This window comes from Lissotriton vulgaris, chromosome 7 (assembly GCF_964263255.1).
Source record: "Lissotriton vulgaris chromosome 7, aLisVul1.2, whole genome shotgun sequence".
Taxonomy (NCBI): Eukaryota; Metazoa; Chordata; class Amphibia; order Caudata; family Salamandridae; genus Lissotriton; species Lissotriton vulgaris.
The window spans coordinates 681,643,234-681,668,206 of NC_141695.1; the positions used below are offsets into that span (position 1 = coordinate 681,643,234).

At 48.2% G+C, this 24,973-nt stretch overlaps 1 protein-coding gene across 1 annotated transcript in view; it reads left to right on the plus strand.

Annotated features, from left to right (window-relative positions):
- SUZ12 (SUZ12 polycomb repressive complex 2 subunit) overlaps positions 1-24,973 on the plus strand; it is a 910,103-nt gene that overhangs the window by 807,197 nt on the left and 77,933 nt on the right. The window contains exon 15 of the mRNA XM_086930882.1: positions 8,231-8,310. Within this exon, the coding sequence (XP_086787008.1) occupies positions 8,231-8,310 (80 nt within the window). The remainder of the gene's footprint in view (positions 1-8,230; positions 8,311-24,973) is intronic.

Sequence of the window (24,973 nt, forward strand, 5' to 3'; positions counted from 1 at the left end):
GGTGTCTCCTCAGGCGACTCGAGCTCATTCCGTTCTTATGTTGGTACTCCAGAGCAGACAACGACGCCAAGGTTCTCTCCGCCGAATCCGGCTGATGATGAAGAGGTCCCTTCGGCTCCGGCTGTACCACCTGTGGCTCCAACTGCTTCGATTCTGGAGGTGCCTCGATCGGATCCGAAACCGGTGTCTTACCCTCACTTCCCGACGCCGGGTTCCGATCCTTCGCATTTTTATAATGCAATGTATGGTGTTTTCACCAGGGCCTCTAACTCCCCCTCAACCCCCCTTTCCCCCCCCCCCCCCCCCTCCCTCTCGTAGCACCTTCAGGTCCCATGGGTCCGTTGGGTTATAATTTGGGTGTGTTGTTACCATTATCCTCAGGCCCCCTTAATGTTGTTTATGCCAGCGACGTCGTCCTGGTCGTTTCCGGCTCCGAGGATATTGACGCCGTATGGGCGGTCTCCTGCTCCATCGCGTGAAGCTTCTCGGATTCGAATTGCGCCGGTTATGGATCCTCCTTCGATGCCACTCCCGGAACTATCAACACCGCGTGTGTCGCCGTCGACGCTGCAACCGAAGATGCGTTCAGTAAGAGAGGTGCAGAAGTTATTGGAAATGGGGCAGTACCGTGATGGAGACGGAGGAAGGAGAAGTGTATAACAAGGAAGATGTGTTTGAAGACTTGTGTGAAGCAAGTGGTCTTGACACTTCCCCGGAGTGGGACTTTGTTTCTCAAAAGGTCTCTCCCTCTAAGGATGTTGCTCCATATCATACGGTTATTAGGAAGGCTGCGGAACTGTTAGATTTGCAGCTCCCTGTGGCAGAGTATAAACCGAATATTCCAACTGAAGTGCTTCAATCTCCATCTTCGGTGATTGAGCCTCTTTTACCGTTTAATGATGATCTAACTGAGCCGATACTTGAGGTGTGGCGTAATCCTCTTTCAGCACCTGCGGTTTCAAGGTCAGTCTCGAAGATATACACCTGCTCCAGGAGATCCGTTTTTTTCTATCCTCTAACCCCTCTCCTGAAAGTCTAATGGTGCAGGCTTCTTGCTCGAAGCAGTCAACAGGGGCGTTTTCGCAGGCTCCAGCAGACAGAGACTCTAAGAAGCTGGAGCAGTCGACTAAAAAGGTCTTCTTTTCGGCCAGTATGGAATTAAAATCTACCAACGCCACTTGTCTCTTGGGCAGGTATATTCATGCTTTAATGGACTCTGCGAAACAGCTTCTCCCTAAGCTTTCTGAGGAGGATAAAGGGAATCTGAGTGAGGTGTTGGTGGTTGCTCAAGCGGCTGCTCGACAAGTAATCCAGTCTGATTTGGATACAGCGGATTCTGTTGCCAGAGTCATGGGATCGTCCATTGCCACAAGGAGGCATGCTTGGTTAAAATCTTCAGGGTTCTCTCCTGACATGCAGGCTGCTGGTATCGATTTGCCGTTTGATGGTTCCAAGCTGTTTGGTAAGAAGGCGGACTCTGCCCTGCAGAGGTTTAACGATAGTAAAGCAACTGCAAGGTCTTTGGGTCTGCAGTCTCAAGAGGCTATGGTTACAAAAGATACAGTGGCTTTGGGAAGTCTTTCTTTCGTCGATCCAGACAGCCTCAGCAGCAGCAGCAAACTCCCTTGTATAAGGGCTATAGGGGTAAAGGCAGAGGTCGCCTTCGTGGAGCCGGATGTCAACCCTCCTCCTCTACTTTCCCAACCCTTCCTGGTAATGCAAGAAAGCAGCCCTAGATCCGCCATCCTGGAACATGTGGGTCCTGTGGGAGGCCGGCTTACCCCTTTTCTACAAGATTGGAAGTTGATCACTTCAGACCTTTGGGTTTTGGATCTTGTGGAAAATGGGTAAGCCCTTCCCTTCAGGGAAGGCCCTCCTCCTTACCCTCCTTGCTAGAGGTTTTGCACGGAGGATCATTTGCTTCTCCTTGGAAAGGAGGTTCTTACCCTTTTGCAAAAAGGTGCGATAGAGGTGGTTCCGGAGCAGAAAAGGGGTCAGGGTTGCTACTCCCGGTATTTCCTGATCCCCAAGAAGGATGTCAGACTACGTCCCATTCTTGACCTCAGAATCTTGAATTTATTTCTCCAGCAGGAGAGCTTCAAGATGCTTACTCTATCGCAGGTTCTTCAGGCACTGCAACAAGAGGACTAAATGGTATCTCTAGACTTGCAGGATGCATATTTCCACATCCCAATCCTGAAGTCACACAGGAAGTATCTCAGTTTCATGGTTGGGTCGCAACCCTACCCAATACGGGCCATGTATTGGACACCATTTTCTCGAATATCCCAGAATTAACAATTGAACCGCCACAGAGGGTTGGCTGGACGGATCACGCGATCTTGAGTTTTTCCTGGGTCCACTCAAAATTTAGCAGAATATTGCAACCGCGCAAAGAGCTTCGCAGAGGCTGGGAAAAGGTGACAGGCCCGGCCTTTAGCAGGGTCTATACCCCTCCTATCCTCAGGAACTGTGACCTGGCCTTAAAAACATTTGAGGCCTCCATTACAAAGGCTCTTGACTCTGTTGTACCGCTGAAGTTGGTTAAGATACAGACCAAGGCAGTCCCTGTACCATGGTATTCTAATACACTTAGAAAGGAGAAGGCCCTGTGTAGGACAAAAAGGAAATGGAGAAAGTCCAAATCTGAACAAGATGAAAGAAGCTTCCAAGAGGTCCATAGAATTTATCTAAACAGTTGTAATGTAGCTAGGAGAACCTATTTGGGCTCTCGCATTATAGGAGCTAAGGACTCCTCGCCCAAGCTTTTTGCCATCCTGAAAGAATTTACTAATCCACGGGCAAATGAACCACTCTCGCCATCGTCGCAGGAATTCTGCAACAACCTCGTAACACATTTCACTAAAAAAATTGACATAATTTATCATTCCTTTGGGCCTGAAGTAAATGTTCATGAGGGAGTCCCCTCCAGGAAAATCCCTGTTCCCAGACTTTAGAACGCTTCCCTATCATCAGCAGCGAACAGGTAGGCGCCCTTCTAGCTGAGGCAAAATCGGGGTCTGTGTTAGACCCGGCACCACCTGCGGTCATGTCTGAACTATCCTCGGTCCATAGGGGACTCATTTACAAAGATATGTAACATCTCAGTAGCGACGGCGACTTTTCCACGTAAATGGAAGAAGGCACATATTAAGCATCTGCTTAAAAAGGCCTCCGCAGATACTAAGGCCCTACAGAACTATAGGCCAATATATCCTCTTCCGTGTTGTTCTAAGATCATGGAGACGATAACTAACCAACATATTTCCACTTATTTAGAACACAATAAAATACTAGATCCATCTCAGTCTGGCTTCCGTGCCTCTTATAGCACCGAGGACGCTCTACTAGAGGTCACGGATATGCTCAGGATGTCACTGGACAAGGACTCTCCAGCCATGTTGGTGCTGCTTGACTTGTCGGCGGCCTTTGACCCCATCTCTCATTGTATCCTGTTGAACAGGCTCAGAGAGATTGGTGTCAGAGGCCCGGCATTTGACTGGATTCAGAGTTACTTGTCAGACAGAACACTGTGTTCAGCTGAATTCATTTGTGTAACCCACAACTGCAGTGGGCAAGGGGTTCCCACAGGGCTCTATATTGAGCCCCATGCTGTTCAACCTTTGTCGCTCCCATGGCCTCTATCAGCAGAAATCACGGGTTTGAAACCATCTCCTAAGCTGATGATACGCAGTTGATAGTAAACATTGATAAAAACCCCGCAGAAACCAAGGCTAAATTTATTACCTGTATGATGAGTATTGCCAGCCGGATGAGGAAGAACTTTTTGCAACTTAACTCCTCTAAAATGGAGATGTTGTTGTTCAGCAAGGCAGAAGAACTGTGGAGCGCCGACTGGTGGCCGACAGAATTAGGAGAAGCACCTGCCCCCAGGGGCTGGGCCAAGAACTTAGGGTTCAAAATAGATAAACTTTCAATGGAAGAGCAGGTAAAACCCCTCGCAGGTTCCTGTTATGGGACCATGCGGTTACTCAGAAAGATCTTTTCCTGGATCCCATTGAACCCTAGAAAGATCCTTTTCCAGTCGCTCCTTATCAGTCGCCTTGATTACGGCAATTCCTTGTTGGTAGGAATTAGGGAAGACCAGCTATCCAAGCTGCAGGTGGTGCAGAATACCGCAGCCCGTCTTGCCCTTAACAAACCAGCACAAACTTCCTCCCTCCCTCTCTTGCGCCTTTTGCACTGGCTTCCTGTAAGGAAGCGTGCCATCTTAAAGTTACTCCGCATGGTCTTTAAGTCCCTGCACGGTCTGGGCCCGGCCTATCTGAGTAATAAAATCGAACGCTACCAACCTGGGCGACAATTTAGATCCAGTAATCGCAGCCTGCTTTGTGGCAGGAGAATAAGGAACGTTAAAATGGGGGGTCGTGAGTTCTCTTATCTGGCCCCCAAACATTGAAATGAGCTTCCTGAACCTCTTTGTGCCTGCCCAAATTTTGCACAATGTAAAAAGTTGCTGAAGACCTAGCTATTCTAACGAGTGAACAACTTTCTCCTCTTCCATTTGCCTCCGTCGGGCGCCGAGAGATTCCCTTGGGGATGATTTGTGCTCCTTACAAATGAGTTAACAATAATAACACTACCAGTTTGCGGTCCTTCCGTTTGGTCTTACTACCGCACCCCGAGTCTTGGAGGTCGGGGATTCCAGTTTTCCCCTACCTGGACGACTGGTTGTTGAAAAATGAGTCTACAGAGATTGTGAGTCGTCATTTGCAGGTGACAGCCCAGCTGTTTTGCAAATTGGGGTTTTCGATAAATGTGTCACCTAGTGCCCTCTGAGCCCAACCTGTTCAAAGGGGTAGTACTGAATACCACTGTGTGTCGAGCATTCCCTCCTCCGCAAAGGATTCTAGAAATTCAGGAAATGATTCCCTTGTTTTACAATGGAGCAGGTGTTCCAGGTCTAAAGGTCCTTCGCCTGCTCGGTCTGTTTGCTTCCTGCATCCTGTTGGTCAACCATGCACTCTGGCACATAAGGGTGCTTCAGTGGTGTCTCCGCAGGCAGTGGTATCAGCACAATGGAGATCTCAGGGAGTCTGTAAGGATCTCCAGAGAAGCTGCAGCGGATCTATCTTGGTGGAGCGTGGAGGGCCATCTGTCTCAAGGAAAGCCCTTCCATCTTCCTCCTTCGGTGGCCACAGTAATCACGGATGCCTCCACTCTAGGGTGGGGTGCTCATTTAGTGGATCTGGAAATCAAAGGTCTTTGGTCTCCAGAGGAAAGCTTTCTTCACATCAACCTTTTGGAATTGTGGGCGATACCTTTGGCGCTCAAGGCCTTTCTCCCTCCCCTTTGCGGTCAGTCGGTTCAAGTACTGTCGGACAACACTGCCCGATGTGGTACGTCAACCAGCAGGGAGGAGTAGGGTTGTATGGTCTCTGCAGAGAGGTGTTGCAGCTCTGGTCTTGGGCTCAGGACCATCTGATTTGCTTGATGGCAAACCATCTGGCCGGGGTGCTGAACGTGCATGTGGACAGTCTGTCGCAGTTCTCCGCCAACCACGAGTGGAGGCTTCATCCGGAGGTGGTTCGACACATCTTCCAGACGTGGGGAACTCCTCTAGTGGACCTGTTTGCCACTCTCGAACGTGCACTGCCTGTCATTCTGCAGTTTCCGAGGCATGGAGCGTTGGGGAAATGTTTCAGTTGAGTTGGAGCTCAACTCCTTTTACGCGTTTCCTCCCATACCCTTGATTCCTCGGGTTCTGAGTAAGATTCGCCAAAACCGGGCCCAAGTTATATTGATCGCCCCGGATTGGCCAAGAAGGATGTGGTATACGGACCTTCTTCACCTCTCGACGCACCCTCCGCTCAGTCTCCCTCTCAGGGCAGATCTCCTCTCTCAGATGGAGGGGCAAGTTCTACACCCTCACCTCCAGAGCCTGCACCTTCATGTCTGGAGATTGAACGGTGCAACTTGAATTTTTTCTCTCCTTCCTGACGTGGTGGAAGTTATACTATCAGCCAGGCGACCCTCCACCAAGTCCGTCTATTCATACAGGTGGTCTAAATTAAAGTGGTGCGGAGAGAAATCTATTGATCCCTTAAAAGCTCATCTTTCTGATGTTTTCTTTTTCTCTTCATTTGGCCCAGCTGGGTTGTGCTGTGGCCACTGTTAAAGGATAGTTTTCGGCATTTTTGTGTTTACCTGATCAGCCTTCTTTATTCAAGTCTCCTATAGTCTTAAGATTCATGAAGGGGCTGGCAAACCAGTTTCCTCCCACTCCTTTTATTAAGCCCCAATGGGATTTGAATCTGGTGTTAACGTTTTTGATGGGTTCTACGTTTGAACGTATGCATAGTTGTCCGTTGAGACTTTTGACATTTAAAACAGTCTTCCTGGTAGCTATCACTTTGGCAAGGAGGGTGAGTGAGCTCCAGGCTTTGAGTTCAAAGCCTCCTTTTCTGACCATACATGCTGAAAGGATGGTACTTAGGACCATGGCTGCTTTTCTGCCTAAGGTGGTGACTCCCTTCCACCAAGGTCAGTCCATTACCCTTCCTACTTACTATTCTCCCCCATCCAAAGAAGAGTAGAGACTTCATTGTTTGGATCCAAAGAGGGCGATTTGCTTCTATTTGGACAGAACAAAGGACTTCCGTCAAGATGACCAGCTCTTTTTGGATATGCTGTTCGTATGAAGGGCAAGGAGGTGCACAAGTGCGCTTTATACAGGTGGATCATCTTGTGCATCAAGATATGCTACTCCCTGGCTGGTAAGGAGTCTCCTGTAAGCATTAGAGCTCCTTCCACCAGGGCTAAATAATCTACTTCTGCATTGTCTAGAGGTGTTTCTCTTTTGGACATATGTAAAGCTGCAACTTGGGCCTCCCTCCACACTTTCGCGAAGCATTACTGCTTAGATTCTGAGGTGAAGAGGGATGGCCATTTTGCGCGCTCTGTTTTACAGGACTTTTTGGTATAGAAGGGTGGACACCCTCCGCCTGGTGAGGTACTGATGTGGGATTCTATTCATAAGGTGAGGAATCCTCACAGACCCACTCACCTCCCCGTTGCCCAACCTTGTATACCATAAAAGCTGAGGTATTAGTTATTTGATATATTTTTGTGTACTCAAGACTTTGTTACCTCTATTGGTTTATTGTTGTTTTTTGTGAAGTGCAACGCTTTCTTATTTCATTATACACTGAGTGTATTTGTGTGAATTCTTTATACTATGTATGCGTTGTCTCTATGGTTGGTTCGCCCATTTTGCCTCCGTGGCACGGAAAAAATGGGTGGAACTGATGTCATCACGCCAACGTAGTCTTCTTATGGCTCCCGTGATGTCATGCGGAGCAGCGTGCGGAGCCATGACGCTGTGACGACCTCGTCGGCGCGGAGAACAATCAAAATTTCTGCGGAATGCTGGCGCAGGGGATATTCAGAACGTGAGGAATCCACAGACAGATACTGTATCCACCAGAAAAAAGTATTACCGAAGGTAAGTAACTAATTCTTCTGGTGGCTACTCTACCCCCCACCACCCCACCCCAGCCCTTCATCTGTAGACTGTTCGTACCCTTTATAATAAGATGGTAAGTTAGTTTTACACTGTGCTAATATACAAGTATCGGTCTTCTCAAATACGCCTCAATGGGCATGGCAAAAGTGGAACGGATGTTAGGGCGCCTGTACTGAGGCAGCATTGATAGCATCACAACTTGGCGTCTGAGGTCTAAAATGAGTCTGCTCCCCTTGTTGGCATAGGGAACATTGTAGAATTTTTCCAGATCCAGTCGTACGTCTGGCATAGTTGGGAATCTGCAGGTAGAGGGAGTATCTAACAAAAAGATTATCAAAGGTAACTTTTTAGTTTGGTTGAATATTATGCCATCCTTATTTGAGCCAAATCATATGGGGATGATTGGGATAAGGGAAGGGGGAAATTTGAAGGCAGTCCCTAACTTGATTCCTCCATGTACATTTTCATATGAAGTTTTCGAATGAGCTCTGAAAAATAAAACATGCTATATGGATGACCCTGAATTTAGCACTGAGCTCAATTCCTAATGTGATCTACAAATTTGTTGTAAATCTATGCACAAGTTTGAGAAATGTCTTGATATTCTAACATGGCTTCACTCGGATAGTTTGTTTTAATATATGACATGGTATTTGAATTTATTAACTTGTACAACCACATTATTTTTGTCTTGCAATTTTATCATACAAAACCTACAATAAAGTTTTCTTCTTCTCATTTTAGCAAATAGAAGAATTTTCTGATGTTAACGAAGGAGAGAAAGAAGTAATGAAATTATGGAACCTCCATGTCATGAAACATGGGTATGTAGATTATTTCACAGTTTCTCGTGGCATGTGATATTTTATAAAACTGCATATAAGTTAGTGATTTGTATGGCAGTAAAGCGGACATTATCATATGTCTAAATCTATTCCACACACTGTAAGTATTGTAACAATACATCTCTAACCAACATTTTAAATGTTAAAAAATATTCAAAACTAGTATTGTAAAATAAAAAAGGCATATAAAAATACCAGTATAGTTTTCTTTAGAAACATTGAATCGAAATTTGAAAACCGAGAGCATGCTACTATAATTCTTTAGGGGAATGGAGAAGGGTTTTGATGATGATAATGTTTTCACTTAGTCATCTTCTGATTATCTAATAGTCATAATCAGTAGAATGTCTGTGCATATGTGGGATGCGGGATTCAGGATTAATGTTTTGAAATCTAAACTGGTGCAGAACAGAAACCCAGTCGAAGGGTTGTAGTATTTGCATGTGAGAGGGCACGAGGCTGAAAACAACACTTCTGATAGATACTTCTAACTGCAGATTTCTCAGCTTGCTAATATTTGAGTTCTCCTGCATGCTGGCAGGTGGCCCCATGAGACTCCTTGATAACCATCTGCCACAAGGAATCGCCACCCATGCACGCTGATGTCAGTTCCTTTGTCTTTCAGCTTCACAAGCCGATGCAGAACTGAGCTCTACTTCATTCATTGAAGAGACTGTTTCTACGATTTTCTAACTCGAATACTTGGCGTGCAAGGAAACCTGTCACTGTCTAAGACTACATAGTATAAACCTTGTAGGGACTGCAGATGTCTTAGACAGATAGCCATGAGCTGTGCCTCTGGTATTTTCAAGGACTGCAACAACTACCCCAGATGAATTGCAAAGCTCTTTGTGGCAAGAATCCACTCTGGCGCTTTTCCCGGTCAAACTAGAGAGTGCAGAAGGCTCCCACTTCCAGTCCGAAAGTCATCCCTTTAACAGACCTTCATGGTTGAAGTCTTCCGAGAAGTTCTGCTCTTTCCCATCACTCATTCTACACTCACTTCTTTCTCTCATTCCAGCGAGGAGCAGTTTCCAACTTTGGTCCCATTAAAGTCTGAGTTTTCAAGTCTGTCTGCAATCTTGTAGAAAGTCTTAAGCATTTAGACTGGTCATGCTGCGCATCTTTGCACATTTCCAACTCCCTATGGTGCACCTTCGAGCCCCAAAGGATCCATAGGGACATTTTGTCAGGTTACCACCGGCAGATCCATCTTCCCTTCAGTATGTGCCCCTTGAAGCTGCTTTGGATACTGCACCGATGCCAGCACCAATAGCACTGGTGGAGGCTCCAAAACCTATTGTGGTATTTGACTCAGTCAAATTATTATTTTTCGAGGCTGTGCCCAGATCATGATGTGGCGCAGCCAATACCCAATCTTGCAGACTCAGATACTACTCCATTACTGTGTAGTCGAGTAGAGGCACTGCGCTAACTTTTTGCCTTGAGGTGGGTCAACTCCAGCTGCTTTCCAGTAACATGGTTGGTAAAATATTACCTGCAGTCTCAGAAGACTTAAGAGCTTCATTGGCCCAAACAATTCAATTTGTCATCTGCTTGGGCCTAGACTCTAGAAAGGGCTGTTAGTACAAGTATCGTACTTCGGCACCATGCATAGATGAGATCCACAGGCTTCTCCCGGAACGTCCAGGCATCCCTAGTGGACATATTCTTCAATGGTTCCTGCCTGTTTGGCAAGAAAGCTGACTTGCCTTGGAGCAGAGCTTAGCCATGGCATGCTCTTTAGGCCGTTCGGCACCAGTCTGGAAACCCCCCAGCAGTTTTGTCCTTTTCTGGGTTGCGCTACAGACTTGTCATATCAACTGCATCAGGCCTTGTCATCCACACAATATGTCTCAGCCCTTTCGGGGTTGGGCTGTAGACCGTGTATGTCCCAATGCCTCACCCCTCCAGCAACAACTTGAACACTTCTTTAGTGTGCCCTTTGCGACAAATAGCCAACCACTTGGAGTCAGGGTAAGCCAATTGCTTCAGGGGTGACAAAAGTATTCCATCTGGCTGGTGGATTTTTCAAATTATCCAGTATTGGGGTATCTTTCATAGATTCACATGCCTGAATCATTCCCCGTCGCCGAGGCTGGAGTCCCGCGGTAAAATACAAAAGCACTGCCTAAGTAAATACCAGTAGTAGGCTAAAAGAAAGCCCAAGGGCCTAAATCTTATATATGAAAAGAACTAAAAAATAGTTCCAACCAATCAGCTACCAGGACCCTTCAAAACCTTCCCAGCAGAGGCAGTTCTCTTCAGATTTTCACTGCACGTCGTGTAGAAGGGAGTCACCCTGCGTGCGTACTCAAACTCTTCACTTCATTTCTTCAGGATGTCTGATAAGAAGGCTCATTTTAGACCCTGATGGACCTGTGAAAAGCAGAGAATCCATTTGGCTGACCAGCATAAAGACTGCATCTACTGCCATCATCCAAAGCATTTTTCTAAGGATTGTAGAATGTGCCGTACCTTCCCTACTACAACTCTTAGGGATAGGGAGGCAAGGCTACTTTTATAGCGAAAATCTTCCTTGGCTGAGGAGGATGACAAGGCCTCAACTTCAAGTTAAAGGGCTAGATCGCATGACAGCTCTTCCAGTGAAGGAAGAAAACATCACAAGGCTTCCCGTGATGTTTCTGACCATTCAGAGGTCACCTAAACTTTCCTTTGGGTCAACGCTGTCTTCTCCCTCTGAGGGATCTAAGAGACCATTGACCTCTAAAACCGCCAGTAAGCCCCAGGTTAAAACTCTTACGCTGGTTTCATTATCAACGGTTTCTGTGACTTCTACTGCCCACTTGTCGATGGCTACTGTCTCGACAATGGCCATCTCTTCACCTATTATGTCAACCAAGATCTGTCACGTCTAAGAAACCTGTTCTTAGACTTGACGTCAACGACGAGTTCATCTTCAAAGTCTTCGTCGACGACCGTGTCGACGTCAAGCTCGTCGACGAAGGTTCTATCTTTAAAGTCAACCACATTGACCTCGTCGTAGATGTCAACAACTGTTCCGTCGACGTCTACTTCATTGATGACCTCGTCGACTATGAGCCTGTCGACGATGAGTCCGTCGACGACGATTCCACCAGTCTCTCAGCCATCAGCAGTTGTACTTTTACCTTCACAATCAACGCCTATATCGTATACACATTTTCAACTGAAGACTTATCAAAAGCAGAATTACAGTAAGATATCTCCTCTCTTGCCATCTCATATCTTGGAAACTTGCGTTGAAGATGAAGATTATGACGACGAAGATGACGAGGGGCAGTTTGGCATAGCTCGCCACCCCTCTGAGCTTAACATAAAGTGCCAAGAGGAAGAAGATGAGGAGTACCAGGAACACTATTATCAGGAAGATCTTACTACACCATATCATAGACCTCCCAGAAGGGAGTTGGGTCATAGAGAGATGAGTCATCTTCCTCCTACACTCATTCAGGATCTCCAAGCCATGCTGGCGGATTACCGTCCAAGGTTTCCCCACAACAGGCTGCACCAGACAATCCACCTCCACCAAAGGAGGTGCCAGATTAGTTACCTCAGACAGATGTTCTTGCTTCGCCGCCTCACTTTTCTGGTTCATTGGCACAAATACACCATGATTTTTCCTCCGAGGTTGAAGAGGGTGAGTTACCTGACAAAGCTACTAGCGTGGATCGTTGGGATGATTATATCCTCCCAATGCCTTCTCCACCCATTCCTCAGCCAGCGGATTATCCCCCTGAGGACATCTGGGGTTTTCATAACTTGATGCAACTTGTATCATCCAGATTTCAATTGCCGGTTAAAGTAGAGTACACCAATTGTTTTTTACATGACTTCAAAGAATATTATATCTGGAGAGAAGGAATTAAGATTATGAAAACGCCTGCTTATATCACGGGAGTACTCCCTCACATTAAGAAAAAGTACTGTGGTCCTCCTGATACTCCATCTTGCCTAATTGGTCATCCCCGACCAGATTCAGTAATATCGCAAGCCGCCCAACAAAGATCCAAAAATCTGGCTACGCCCGTAACACCCATAACAACAACGTCTGATAAGGAAGGACGGAGGTTAGAACTTATAGGTAAAAAAAATTCCACTACGGCAGCAGCCTCTATTAAAGCCGCCATTTCACTGGCAATACTCAGCCGTTGTGACTGTCAGATTTGGCAGAATTTATGGACCTCATCCCTGAGGACCGTAAACAGGACGTAAGGAAGATACTTTTGGAGGGAGAACGAGTCACATCTGAGACCATAGATTTCGCTCTGGACATTGCAAACACCAACTTTTGCCAACTTGCTGGTGCTGCAGTACTTAGACCCCAGGGATGGCTTAAAGCTACATCTTTTAGGCGAGAAGTACAAACTAAGATATTAAACATGGCCTAGGATGGAGAATCCTTATTCGGAAACCACATTGATGCGGCACCCTTGTTATAAAAACAAATACTGATACTGCTAAATCGTTGTGCGCTCTACAATACAGGCGCGGGTCATTCTGAGGTGCAAGAGGACGTGGTTTTGCATCAAGAGGAGGATATCAAAATAGGCAGTATCGGACACAGTATAGACAGCCTTATAGCCAATCATCTTATCGACTATCTTCTTCAGCTATTTTCTCCCGTAAGGGTGGTCGAAAGCGAGCGAAGGTTGCAATACCAACAGGAAGCAATGATTTATGCAGGACGCCAGTCATCGTTCCCTCCCTCCCCATGGGCGCAAAAATTCAGCTTTTATTCACAAGTGGCAACATATTACTTCGGATCAATGGGTTCTCCACCTAGTAAACAACGTTCACAACCTGGAATTCTTCGAACGGCCACCTACTACCTCGCCCACGGGTCCCCATCGTCTTAACTTTTCAAAAAAGCCTATAAATGCTCCGCAAGAATGCAATAGAGAAGGTTCCATCGTCTCAAAGGGGAACTGGGTTCTATTCTCGTTTCTTCCTCAACCAGAAGAAATAAGGGGAGTGGCGCCCGATCCTGGACCTCCGCAGACTCAACAAATTCCTGGAGAAGCAGAGTTTCCAGATGGTCACGATTGCCGAAGTTTTAAGCTGTCTAAACGAAGGGGATTTTATGACTTCTCTGGATCTGGCGGATGCGTACTATCAAATCCCAAGCATTGCAAATACCTTCGATTTACAGTGGCTGGCGTCCACTATCAGTTCAAGGTGCTCCCATTCGGACTGAAATCGGCTCCAAGGATCTACACGAAATGTCTGGCACCAATGGCAGCGACATTGAGAGCTCAAGGAATACAAGTGTTTCCTTATCTCGGCGATTGGTTGCTCAAAGGTCCTTTGAAACAGGCAGCCAAAGATCCTATCTCAACATGTCTACATCTCTTTTCGACTCTAGGCCTCAGTCTCAACGGGAAAAAGTCACAGCTATGTTGTAAGAAAGTGGCTCTATATATATACTGGACCAAAGTAAGGTACAGTGTGTATAGTCTTCAATCCCCAGAGGTATAACAGAGGTTAAAGTCAGATCTGACCTTACTCTCTAATGTGGTAGCTTGGTCGAGCAGTAAGGCAGTATCAGAGGACAGTGTAAACCATTTGTTGTACACACTTAGTCAGCAAAAGGTTTCACACACGGAACTGAACTCTAGGCCAATTGTTTTTATATCAAAAGATATAGTTATTTTATTTTAGAACCAACAGGTTTCAAAATATACTAGTCTCAATATGAGTGACTTTGGGTAATTACTTTGCAGACAGGCAATAGACTTAGTAAGTACAATAGTTACTAGGGTTGCAGTAGGCAACACAATTCTAAACACAATTTAACATTGAGCTCAATGGGTTTTTCTATAAAAATGCAATACATTTCTTTCAGGATTACTTTGCTAACCACAAGACTGGATCCTGGATTCAGTCCCGGGACCTAAGCTGTAAACAGTTAAGTAAAAGCGTTTTGGTTACAGTTGTACTTTTTAAAGGATATAAATGTTTTTTCAAAGTTGACACTTAGAAACTTTTCAGAGAAAAACTAGCAATGTTATCCTATGGAAGGAAAGTCAAGTCACAGCCAAAGTAAGTTCTCGTTACTTTTGTAATCCAGTAATGAACTCCTAGATCCAGCACTGGGACCTCTACCTAAGACAGGTAAGTATTTATGTTTCAGCAGTCGGTACGATTTTTAAGCAACATTTGTAATTTGCAAAAATCGACACTTAGAAGAAATTTTAGAGTAAAACAGTCAATGGTTTCCTATGGAAGAAAATGCAGGTAACTGGTAAGTACAGTTAAGATGACTTTTGCGGTTCAGCACTGATCTAGAAAGTACAGCACTGGCTTCTCTCCTGATCCCAGCTGAGTATTTCGGAAATAGTTATTCAGCTGATTTTTAGAGGAATATTTTAAAGTTGCAAAAATCGACACTTAGAAGAAATTTCAGTGAAAACCGGTCAATGTTAGCCTATGGAAGGAAAGTGAGTCATCGGCTTTCAGGTGAGTACTTGACTGGTGAGGTTAAGGTTCTGGTCATAGACTCAGGGGTCTCCCAGGGTCGGAAAGGTACAGTTGTCACACCCTCAGCAGAACAGGGGCAGCCGGGTGCAGAGAGAGCAGGCCCAATGCAATCCAATGAAGGGTAGGGGGCCTTTGGTTGGTGGCTGCAAGCAGGCAGGCCAGATGGCTGTGGGAGCTGAGCTCCTGGTCACTTACTCAGGGCAAGTGGGGAAGTAGAGTAGGGTAGGAACTCGGGCGGCTGGGTGCAGGGTGCTTTTGAGCCATCGGGCGCTCAATGTTATCCAATGGAAGTTACAAAGTGAACAAAGGCTGCAGGCTCGGCGACGGAGATTCTTCAGGTGCGACCAAAACTTCGAGAGGTAAGTTGGGTTCTTGGAGAAGAGGTGAGTACCCCAAAGGAGGGCACAAGGGGCCGTGGGGCGCCAGGTGCAGAGGTGTTTTTGGGTGTCGGGAAATCTTACCCTCGGCTGGTCGCGGTTGGGGGGGGGGGGTCCCTGGTTCTGAGGCTGCAGGCGTAGTCTAGGTCGTCGAGGACAGCCTTTGGGCACTGGATTTCAGGTCCCAGTCGCTGGGGGAACGCTTGGATTACTCAGGCACGGGCCGGGCTCGGTGGGTGCAGAGTGGGCTGGATTTGCAATTCCTGGCTGGCACCAGAGGTATGGTTGTTGGAGCAGAGCCTCTGCTCAGGGGAGTCCCAATCTTTGAGAGGGTTAAGGAAGGCAGGTCCTCCGGGTTTCCAAGGTTGCTGTCCGGAGGAGTTGCCGGGAAATTTGCATGGGCTGGTTCCACGGTCGACAGGCCAGTAGGGCTGGGGCCAAGTCAGTGGGTGTCGTCCTGTTATATTTCTTGTTTACTTAACTGGATCTGAGGAAGGAAGGTTCAGGGTACCTCTAAATACAGAATGTAGGGGCGTTACAGATAGGGCAAGGGCAGGGACCAATAGGTCCCTGTCCTGGGGTGGGTACACCCCCTATCCTGCTCCTCTCCTGTGGGAAGGGGGCAGGAGCCTAGCTGTGAATGGGCAGGACTCCCCATCTTCAAGATGGCTGGAGCCCGGGGTCGTGCTTCACCTCACCTCTCCCACCTGAGGGGTGGGGTTGGCACAGGCTGGCACCGCCCCCTTCCTGACGTAGGGTTTCACGCCAGAGTGGGGGTCAGAACTGGTGGGGGCCAGTTGCTGAGTACAGCAAGTGGCCTGGAGAAGCTCACAAGGGCGGCAGGCCTTTGAAGCTTCCCCCTGCCCATCCTGGGGGAGGAGACCTAGCACCTCGCCCAGGATGTGCATTGTTGCAGGCCCTGGAGAGCGGGGGCTCTCCACCCAGAGGTCCAGCAACATGTCTGCTGTGTGGCAGCCTCTCAGTCCACACGTGGATTGTACGTTAGGTTTTCAGGGGGCATCTCTAAGATGCCCTCTGGTGCATTTTACATTAAATCCCACAATGGCATCAGTGCGGGTTTAATGTGCTGAGAAGTTTGATACCAAACTAGTCAGTCTTCAGTGTAGCCATTATGATGCTGTGGAGTTCGTAATGACGACCTCCCAGTACCAGATACTCTTAATGGCATCACTGCACTTACAGTGCCCAGGAATAGCCCTGGGTACTGTAGTGGCACTGGGCTCATGCACCTGTGCCCACACCACTGGCATAGGGCACCCAGTTAGAGGGGTGACTGAAGTATGCCAGAGCAGTGGGTTTTGTGGGCATGGCACACCGGGATGTGTGCCATGTCGACTCTGTTTAGTTCTGCACTTAGACACTCCGCTTGCAAAGGCAGTGTGTGGGTGTCAGGGTACAGGGCCCCTAAGGGTGGCACAATAAGTGCTGCAGCCCTTAGGGGTCTTCTCTGGTCACCATGCCCTCTCCTCACTCGCACCTCTCCTCTCTCCCCTCCCTCTCTACTCTTCCCTCCCCTCCCCTCTTCCCTCTCTCCTTACTCTCCCCCCTCTCCTCACTCCCCCCTCTCCTCACTCCCCTCTCTCCTCACTCCCCCCTCTCCTCACTCCCCCCTCTCTCCTCACTCCCCCCTCTCTCCTCACTCCCCCCTCTCTCCTCACTCCCCCCTCTCTCCTCACTCCCCCCTCTCTCCTCACTCCCCCCTCTCTCCTCACTCCCCCCTCTCTCCTCACTCCCCCTTCTCTCCTCACTCCCCCTTCTCTCCTCACTCCCCCCTCTCTCCTCACTCCCCCCTCTCTCCTCACTCCCCCCTCTCTCCTCACTCCCCCCTCTCTCCTCACTCCCCCCTCTCTCCTCACTCCCCCCTCTCTCTTCACTCCCCCCTCCCTCATGACTCCCCTCCCTCTCTCCAATCCCTCTATCCTCACTCTCCCCTCTCTCTTACCCTCTCTCTTACCCTCTCTCTTACCCTCTCTCTTCCCCTCTCTCTTCCCCTCTCTCTTCCCCTCTCTCTTCCCTCTCTCCCCTCCATCTCCTCACTCTCCCCTCTCCTCACTCTCCAATCCCTCTCTCCCCTCCCTCTTTCCCCTCTCTCCTCACTTCCTTCTCTCTTCACTCCCTTCTCTCTTCACTCCCTTCTCACTTCTCTCCCCACTCCCCACTCCCCCCTCCATCTCTTCTGTCTTATGTATGCCCTACTACCATTTACTTCGGACCCTCACCCTCAACCCTCCTCACCCTCACACACCCTTTCACCCTCACACACCCTCACCCCCCCTTACACACCCTCACCCCCCCTTACACACCCCCACACCACAGACCCCCACACACCCTTACTGACCCTCACACACCCTCACCCTAACCTCCTCACACACCCTCACTACCTCACACCCCTTACCCTCACAACCCTCTTCCCCGCACACCCCCACACACCCTCACCCACCACAATACCCAGGAACACCACCACATCACTCAAGGACACCGCCACATCACTCTGGAGCACCGCCACATCACTCTGGGGCACCGCCACATCACTCTGGGGGCACCGCCACATCACTCTGGGGCACCGCCACATCACTCTGGGACACCGCCACATCACTCTGGGACACCGCCACATCACTCTGGGACACCGCCACATCACTCTGGGACACCGCCACATCACTTTGGGACACCGCCACATCACTTTGGGACACCGCCACATCCCTTGGGGACACGGCCACATCCCTTGGGGACACGGCCACATCCCTTGGGGACACGGCCACATCCCTTGGGGACACGGCCACATCCCTTGGGGACACGGCCACATCCCTTGGGGACACGGCCACATCCCTCGGGCACACAGCCACATCCCTCGGGGACACGGCCACATCCCTCGGGGACACGGCCACATCCCTCGGGGACACGGCCACATCCCTCGGGGACACCACCACCACATCACTCTGGGACACGGCCACATCCCTCTGGGACACCACCACCACATCACTCTGGGACACCACCACCACATCACTCTGGGACACCACCACCACATCACTCTGGGACACCACCACCACATCACTCTGGGACACCACCACCACATCACTCTGGGACACCACCACCACATCACTCGGGGACACCACCACCACATCACTCGGGGACACCACCACCACACTCAGCCCAACCACGTTATCACTCAGCACCACAACAGCACTGTCCTTACTTGCCATAGCCAATAGGCATTAGGAAAGTGTAAGCTATTGGCTTTGTGAATAACAATGCTATTAATTTATATATTTTCAAAGCCAACACATATTTAAAAAAAAATGTCATTTACAATACCAATAGCTCACACTTTCCTATTGCATTGCAAATGCTTGTTTGAAGTTGCTGGCTGCAGGACACACTGGGCTTTCGCAGGAGCAGGTTCGAGGAGGAGACAGGCCAGTAGGGCTGGGGCCAACTCAGTGGGCGTCTTCCTGTTAGGTGCTGCACAACTGTTTGGTCCTTCTTCTTTTCTTCTTGTTTCTTGTCTGGATCTGAGGAAGCAAGGTTCAGGGGTGCCTCAAAATACTAGATTTCGGAGCGTTACATGTAGGTAACGGGCAGGGCCCAATGGATCCCTTCTCTTGGGTGGGTACAGCCCCTATTATGCCATCCTCAAGTGGGAGGAAGGCATGAGCCTGTCCCTGGTTGGCTGAGTACTCCCATCTTCAAGATGGCGTGGACTGAGAGTTGTGCTTCACATTGCCTTCCACACCTGAGGGGTGGAGTTGGCAGAGGTGGGCATACTTCTCTTCCTCACTTGTTTTTCCGCTGGTTCTCCTGCCCAAGTTGGGGGTCAGAACCAGTGGGGACCAGTTGCTGAAAGCAGCAGTTGGCCTTGCGGAAACTCACAAAGGCGGCAAGCCTTTGAAGCTTCCCCTTCGTGAACCCTGCCCATCCCAGGGGGAGGAGCCTTGGCACCTCATCCCAGGATGTGCATTGTTTCAGGCCCCAGAGAGCAGCAGGCTCTCGACCCAGGGGTCCAGAAACCTGTCTGGTGGTGGCAGCTGAAAGCAGCCCCTCAGCCCGGACACCAGTGGTGGATTTGCTTTCAGGGGGTATCTCTGCCCTCTGTGCATTTTTCATTAAATCCCACACTGGCATTAGTGTAGTTTTAACGTGCAGAGAAGTTTGATACCAAACTTCTAAGTTTTCAGTGTAGCCATTATGGTGCTGTAGAATTCGTAATGACAAACTCCCAGCACCATATACTCTTGTGTTTGTATTTATATAGCGCAAACTACCCAGAGGTCTCGTAGCGCTGTATTCATACCGCTGTGGAACCCTTCCTGGCTTTCCTGTGAAGTGTCCACTCCTGGGCACCCCCAAGGTGAAGCCAGGCATCCAAGCACTGCCGGGGCCGTTGTGGAGATTAAGCAAGCTATTGCCCAGAGTCATAGAGTGGGACACATGGTTAGACTAGGCACCGAGGTGAGAATTATCAAGTCCGGGGAGATTGAGTCAAGAGCCGCCGAGGCGGGAATCGAACCCTGGTCCCGGGCCAGACCTCAGCATCAGGGTCTGCCTCTCTTACCATTGAGCCACGCTTCTCCATGCAGCACTGCCAATGTCTAAGAATTGACTTAGGCACTGTAGGGGCACAGGGCTCATGCACGTGTACCCTCACCACTGGCATAGTGCACCCAGCTAGAGGGGTGTCTGACCTATGCCAGGGCCGTGGGTTGTAGGCAGAGCACACACAGGCATGTGCCATGTCGACTCTTCGCTTTTTTTGCACCAAAACAGGTAGCCTGTAAACGCAGTGTGTGAGTGTAGTGGTACAGGACCTCTAGGGGTGGCACAATAAGTGCTGCAGCCCTTAAAGGTATTCTCTGGTCACAGTGCCCTGGGTACCTGTGTTACCATTTACCAGGGACTGACCTGTGGCCAGAGATGCCAATTGGGTTAGTTTTTGGGAAAGAACCTGATTGGCTGGGACCCAGGGCACACCAAGTAAAAGTGCATCAGTAGTGTGGCAAAAAGTGGAGGGGTTACTGCAACAGAAACCTACTTTCCTACACTGGGCTCCGTCCACCGCTCCCCCCCTCCCCCTTTCCTGGCGGCAACAGCGCAAGGAAACATCCCCACCCTAGCCCACACATTAAACCTCTGTATTATCCTGGATTTCTCACTCTCAACGAACCGTCAAATCAATGCCGTCTCGTCCTCCTGCTTCAATATTTTCTGCCTGCGTCAGAAGATCTGCAAGTGGATCCCTCCGGGTACAGGAAGGCAGTCACCCATGCGCTCGTCAGCAGCCAACTCTAATACTGCAACGCACACTACACCGGCACCACCCAAAAACTCATAAAGAAACTGCAGAACATCCAGAACGCCTCCATCAGACTCATCCTGAACATCCCCCGCCGCAGTCACATAACTGGTCACCTAAAGAACTTCAGTGGCTAGCTATCAACAGAAGAATTACCTTCAAGCTCCTAACAGACGCTTACCTAGCCCTCCACAATGCCGGACCTACATACCTAAACCATTGCCTCTGTGCAGCATGGTAAGAGATGATAAAGGGACTTCACTAAATTACCCTACTAATCACATATTAGGTATCTCGTTCTCATTCACCACACTCATAATAAAAATGTGGAAGTAGTAAAAACAAATTAATTCAATTGCGTCACATCTCAATAACCTTTGCACCTCCCAGAATTCTCATACCCATTGATTTGCATAATGGGATGATCCACCTCTTCCTGGGCAGCGTATACCCTAGGCAGAAGAATAAGAAATGGGACTCTGCAATCGTAGACCACCATGCCGTAAAGGTCCTTAGTGGTAGTGTGCCAGTTCTAAATCTAATATATAAATTATTTGCATGATTAGGACTAATTCGGTCAAATATGGGGTTACATTTGTGTAACAAGAATTTCATGGAAATGCTTGCTATTCTTTGATCATTCCAGAGATTTTGCAGCTCATTGTCCCAATAAGTACTTCTTGCCCATTTTTGTGTAGATTTATCCATTTTGCCTGGATCGGTTCAAGCCTCATCTAACTTAAGTGACTTACATAGTTGTATAATGCTGCAAAGCCAAGGATTAGTCTGGGATTCATGCAGATCAATAATTTCTTTCAGGGCCTCTTGATAGGGTGATAGTTGTGGTGGAGAACAAATGGGCACCCAATATCTAAATGTGCTACATAAAACCACCTGATCTACCCTCTGAGTCCAGGTCGCATCTAATAGGTAGCAAAGGGTTGCTGGTCGGTAGATTGAAAAGACACCTAATAAATGTATTTTGAATGTGGAGCAATGATATAACATCTTCGTCACCCCACAATTCAGCGCCATAAATAGCCTCACCAATGCTGATGCCCTATACACTTGCAATGCCGGTGAAACTGCTCTGCATGATGTTGCCTATATTGTCTTATTACGCCTGTTTTATGTTGTAAAATAGTTCTACTTTTCTCAATCTAAGGAGTCCGGCCGAAGTTATCAGAAAGCCTTATGCCAAGGTAGTCAACATTTTTCACTCTGTTTGTACGGTTTCCATCTACCGTCATCTTACAGCTGAAGTAGCGGTAGGGTTAATCGCTATGAATTTAAACTTCCCTGCGTTAATCTCAAGACTCCTATTTAAGTAGAAGGAGGCAAAATGATCTATTAGAACCTGGGGGCTCATAGGGGTACAAGAGATTAGCAAATGTTGTTTGCGAACATCAGCACCGGGGTGCTAATGTCAGCAGGTTTTGGGGCATGTTGCTTACACTTACTCGCCCAGTCCACCACACCATTAATATAAATGAAGAATAATGACGGGGCAAGGACAAAACTTGCCTTACCACACAGTTCATCAGGTCCTGTTGGTAAGCTCCCCCGCACTGCCCCATCTCACTTGTGCGTGCGTTTCTGTATGCAAGACTATCAGTAGTGTCAAGAGATCTTCAGGTACCCCATAGTTACCCAGCACCTTCCAAAGATTTGCCCTTGTCACTAGGTCAAAGGTAGCCCTATTTCCATAAAGGCTACGTATAAGTGATCCCTTTTTAGTTCAACATATTTTCAGCATATAGTCCTAAAGCGAAACACTTGATCTGGAGTACTGACTTTTTCTTGAAATCCCGCTTGGAAGTCTGTGAGCACAAGGTGATCATTTAGCTACTCCTGTATTCTATGTAGAACTTGTCTGTTAAACATTTTGGGGAGTTGTCAGAGACTTATTGGCCTATAATTAGCTGGTAGATCTTTTCCACCCTTCTTGTGCAGTGGTACAATTATTGCACCCTTCCAGGATGGCTTAATCGCCTCCGCTTTCGCAGTGGAATTACTTAGTATCTTCAAATAGGGGACACACATACAGAGCTGGGAGAAATGCAAATCCCCAGGGATATAATCTGGCCCTGTACCTTTTTTCCCTTCTTTATTAAGGACAGAGCAAGCTCACTCTCTTTAAGGTTAAAGGTTAGTGGTTTAATGGTACTTTTGCCCTGACCTAGAACCAAAGGACCATTCCCATCATCCTCAGCCATATGATTGAAGTCTTGCCCTGCTTCATAAAGTGCTTTAAAATGTGCCTACCAATCCTCTGGCTGTACCCTTACCTCCATGCTCACATTGCCAACTTTGCTTCCATTGCCTGCGTTCCTCGCCAACATTGTTCTTCCATTTGGGGTGCAAATTACATTGTTCTTTCCTTTGGGGTTCAAATTGTCACCTATGCCGACGACACTTCATTGGTTGTCGCCCTGAACAACACCAATAAAGCACCTTCCAGCCTTGGCTCATGCCTCGAAGAACTGAGGAGATGGATGCAACATTCCCATCTCAAACTAAATGGAGAAAAGACAGCTCATGTTCTTGGGTAAGCCCTCTCTCTCTAGAATAGCTTCCACTTGGCCTATATGTATGGGCCCCATGCCCGCTCCTAAATCCGAGATAAAGAGCCTAGGTGTCTGGCTTGATTCCGAGCTTGGGTTCAGAACTCAAGCCAGAAAGGTTGTTGCCCCCTGCTTTGGCATTCTAAGAATGCTGCGCAAAGTGCTTCCTTTGCTTCCCCCTCAGGTTAGAAAGATTGTAGTCCAAGCGCTTATTCTATCTCGCTTGGACTACGGAAATTCCTTGTATCTTGGTGCCCCTTGCTCGGTGCTGGCTAAACTTCAAACCATGCAGAACTGTGCTGCCATGATTCTTATGAGAATTCATAGCCGCTAAACAGCTAGGCCAGCTCTTAAGGCTCTCCACTGGTTCCCAGTTCTGGAAAGAGCCCAATTCAAAACCATGTGCATCACCCACAGGCTGATAAGAGGGAAAGGACCCACTATTATTTCATCTTTGGTCCAGCCCTACCTAGCCAATAGGTCCATTCCCTCTAACGTTCTTTATCTGGCCTGTGTCTCCAGAATCAAGAGTGCTCGTAGCGGCGTACTCCTTTTTTTTTTTTTTCCTATAACACCGCTAAGCTGTGGAATTCACTCCCTCTGCAGCTACGAAAGGAGCACAACTACATGACCTTCCGCTAGATGCTTAAAACCTGTCTTTTCCCTAAATGATCTCGCCTCCGCTTTTTTGAATCTGCCCATAGCGCTGGGATGCCCGCGGGTAACCACGCACTTTACAAATATAATTTTCATTTAATTGGCCAATATTTTCTGACCGGCTTCCTCCCACTCTTTCTTGCTACGGCATAGGATTAGATTATTTTGTTTCCTTGCAAGGGCTATGACCCCCTGCCCACCTACCTTTATTAAGTTGACTAGAACTCTTGGTCCTCCTGCACTCTTTGGAAAACCAACAACTTTGTTTGCAAGGAGTTTAATGTGACCTCGCTCCACTGGTAAAGAAAGTTTTTAAACTAGTAGTTCGCTCCAGGTGGACATCTACAGAATGTATTAGGCCTCTATGCATAGATTCTGAGGGTTCTAAGGTTTCTACAAACTTCTGGGAGATCTTGCATAACATGAGTTCATTTCTTATTGTGATCTCCCCCCCCCCCCCCCTCCCCCTATTTAATATAGCTACGATTATTTGTACTGAAAAGGGGGGTTACATGGGCACTAGAACCCTTATGGGAACAAGTACATAGGTCCTCAGTAAATCGAGCACTAAGTGTGATTGCGGTCTATTCTTGGCAACACTGTATGAAAGAGATACCTATAGATTCCTTACCTTAGAAATTCCCCCAGGCGTCAGATTGGATCCAGAGATTTTTCTTTAGCAGTCCCCTGCGCGTCGGTAGGTGGCCGCATCGTGGTCGCTGGGATGATGTTGCTGTGCCTAATTAGACGCTGCCCCTGCACGCTGACGTCAGTTCTTTCTTTATCCGCGCCAGCCTACTGCAGATCCGGAGAGAGCTACCCTTTAGCCTCTTTTCAGCTAAACTTTTTGCGACTTTTGTCGACTTCTTTTTCGGGTACTTCGACTTTTTCGTGCGCAAGAGATGTCCCTTCGTCGAACCAGCTTCAAGCCCTGCGGCACCTGTCACAAGATGCATGTGACGCACCCACACATTGTGTGCCTATGGTGTCTGGATCTGACCACGACCCAAAGTCTTGCTTCAACGGCCAGGCAATGGCGTTGAAAACTTTGCGAGAGCGTTCCCAAAAGTTGCTGGAGGGTCGGCTCCAGGTCGTGTTAAAGAGGAAGGTCTTGAGGCCGTTCGCGGCCCCCCCCCCCCCCCCCCCCGTCCTCGTCACACTCTAAGTCGACTTAGGCGAAGAAGCACAGGTGCTCTCCTCCTTCTCCCTGTCGGTCGGCTGATGCGACGCAGGATTCAGAGCATCGTCGTTCCGAG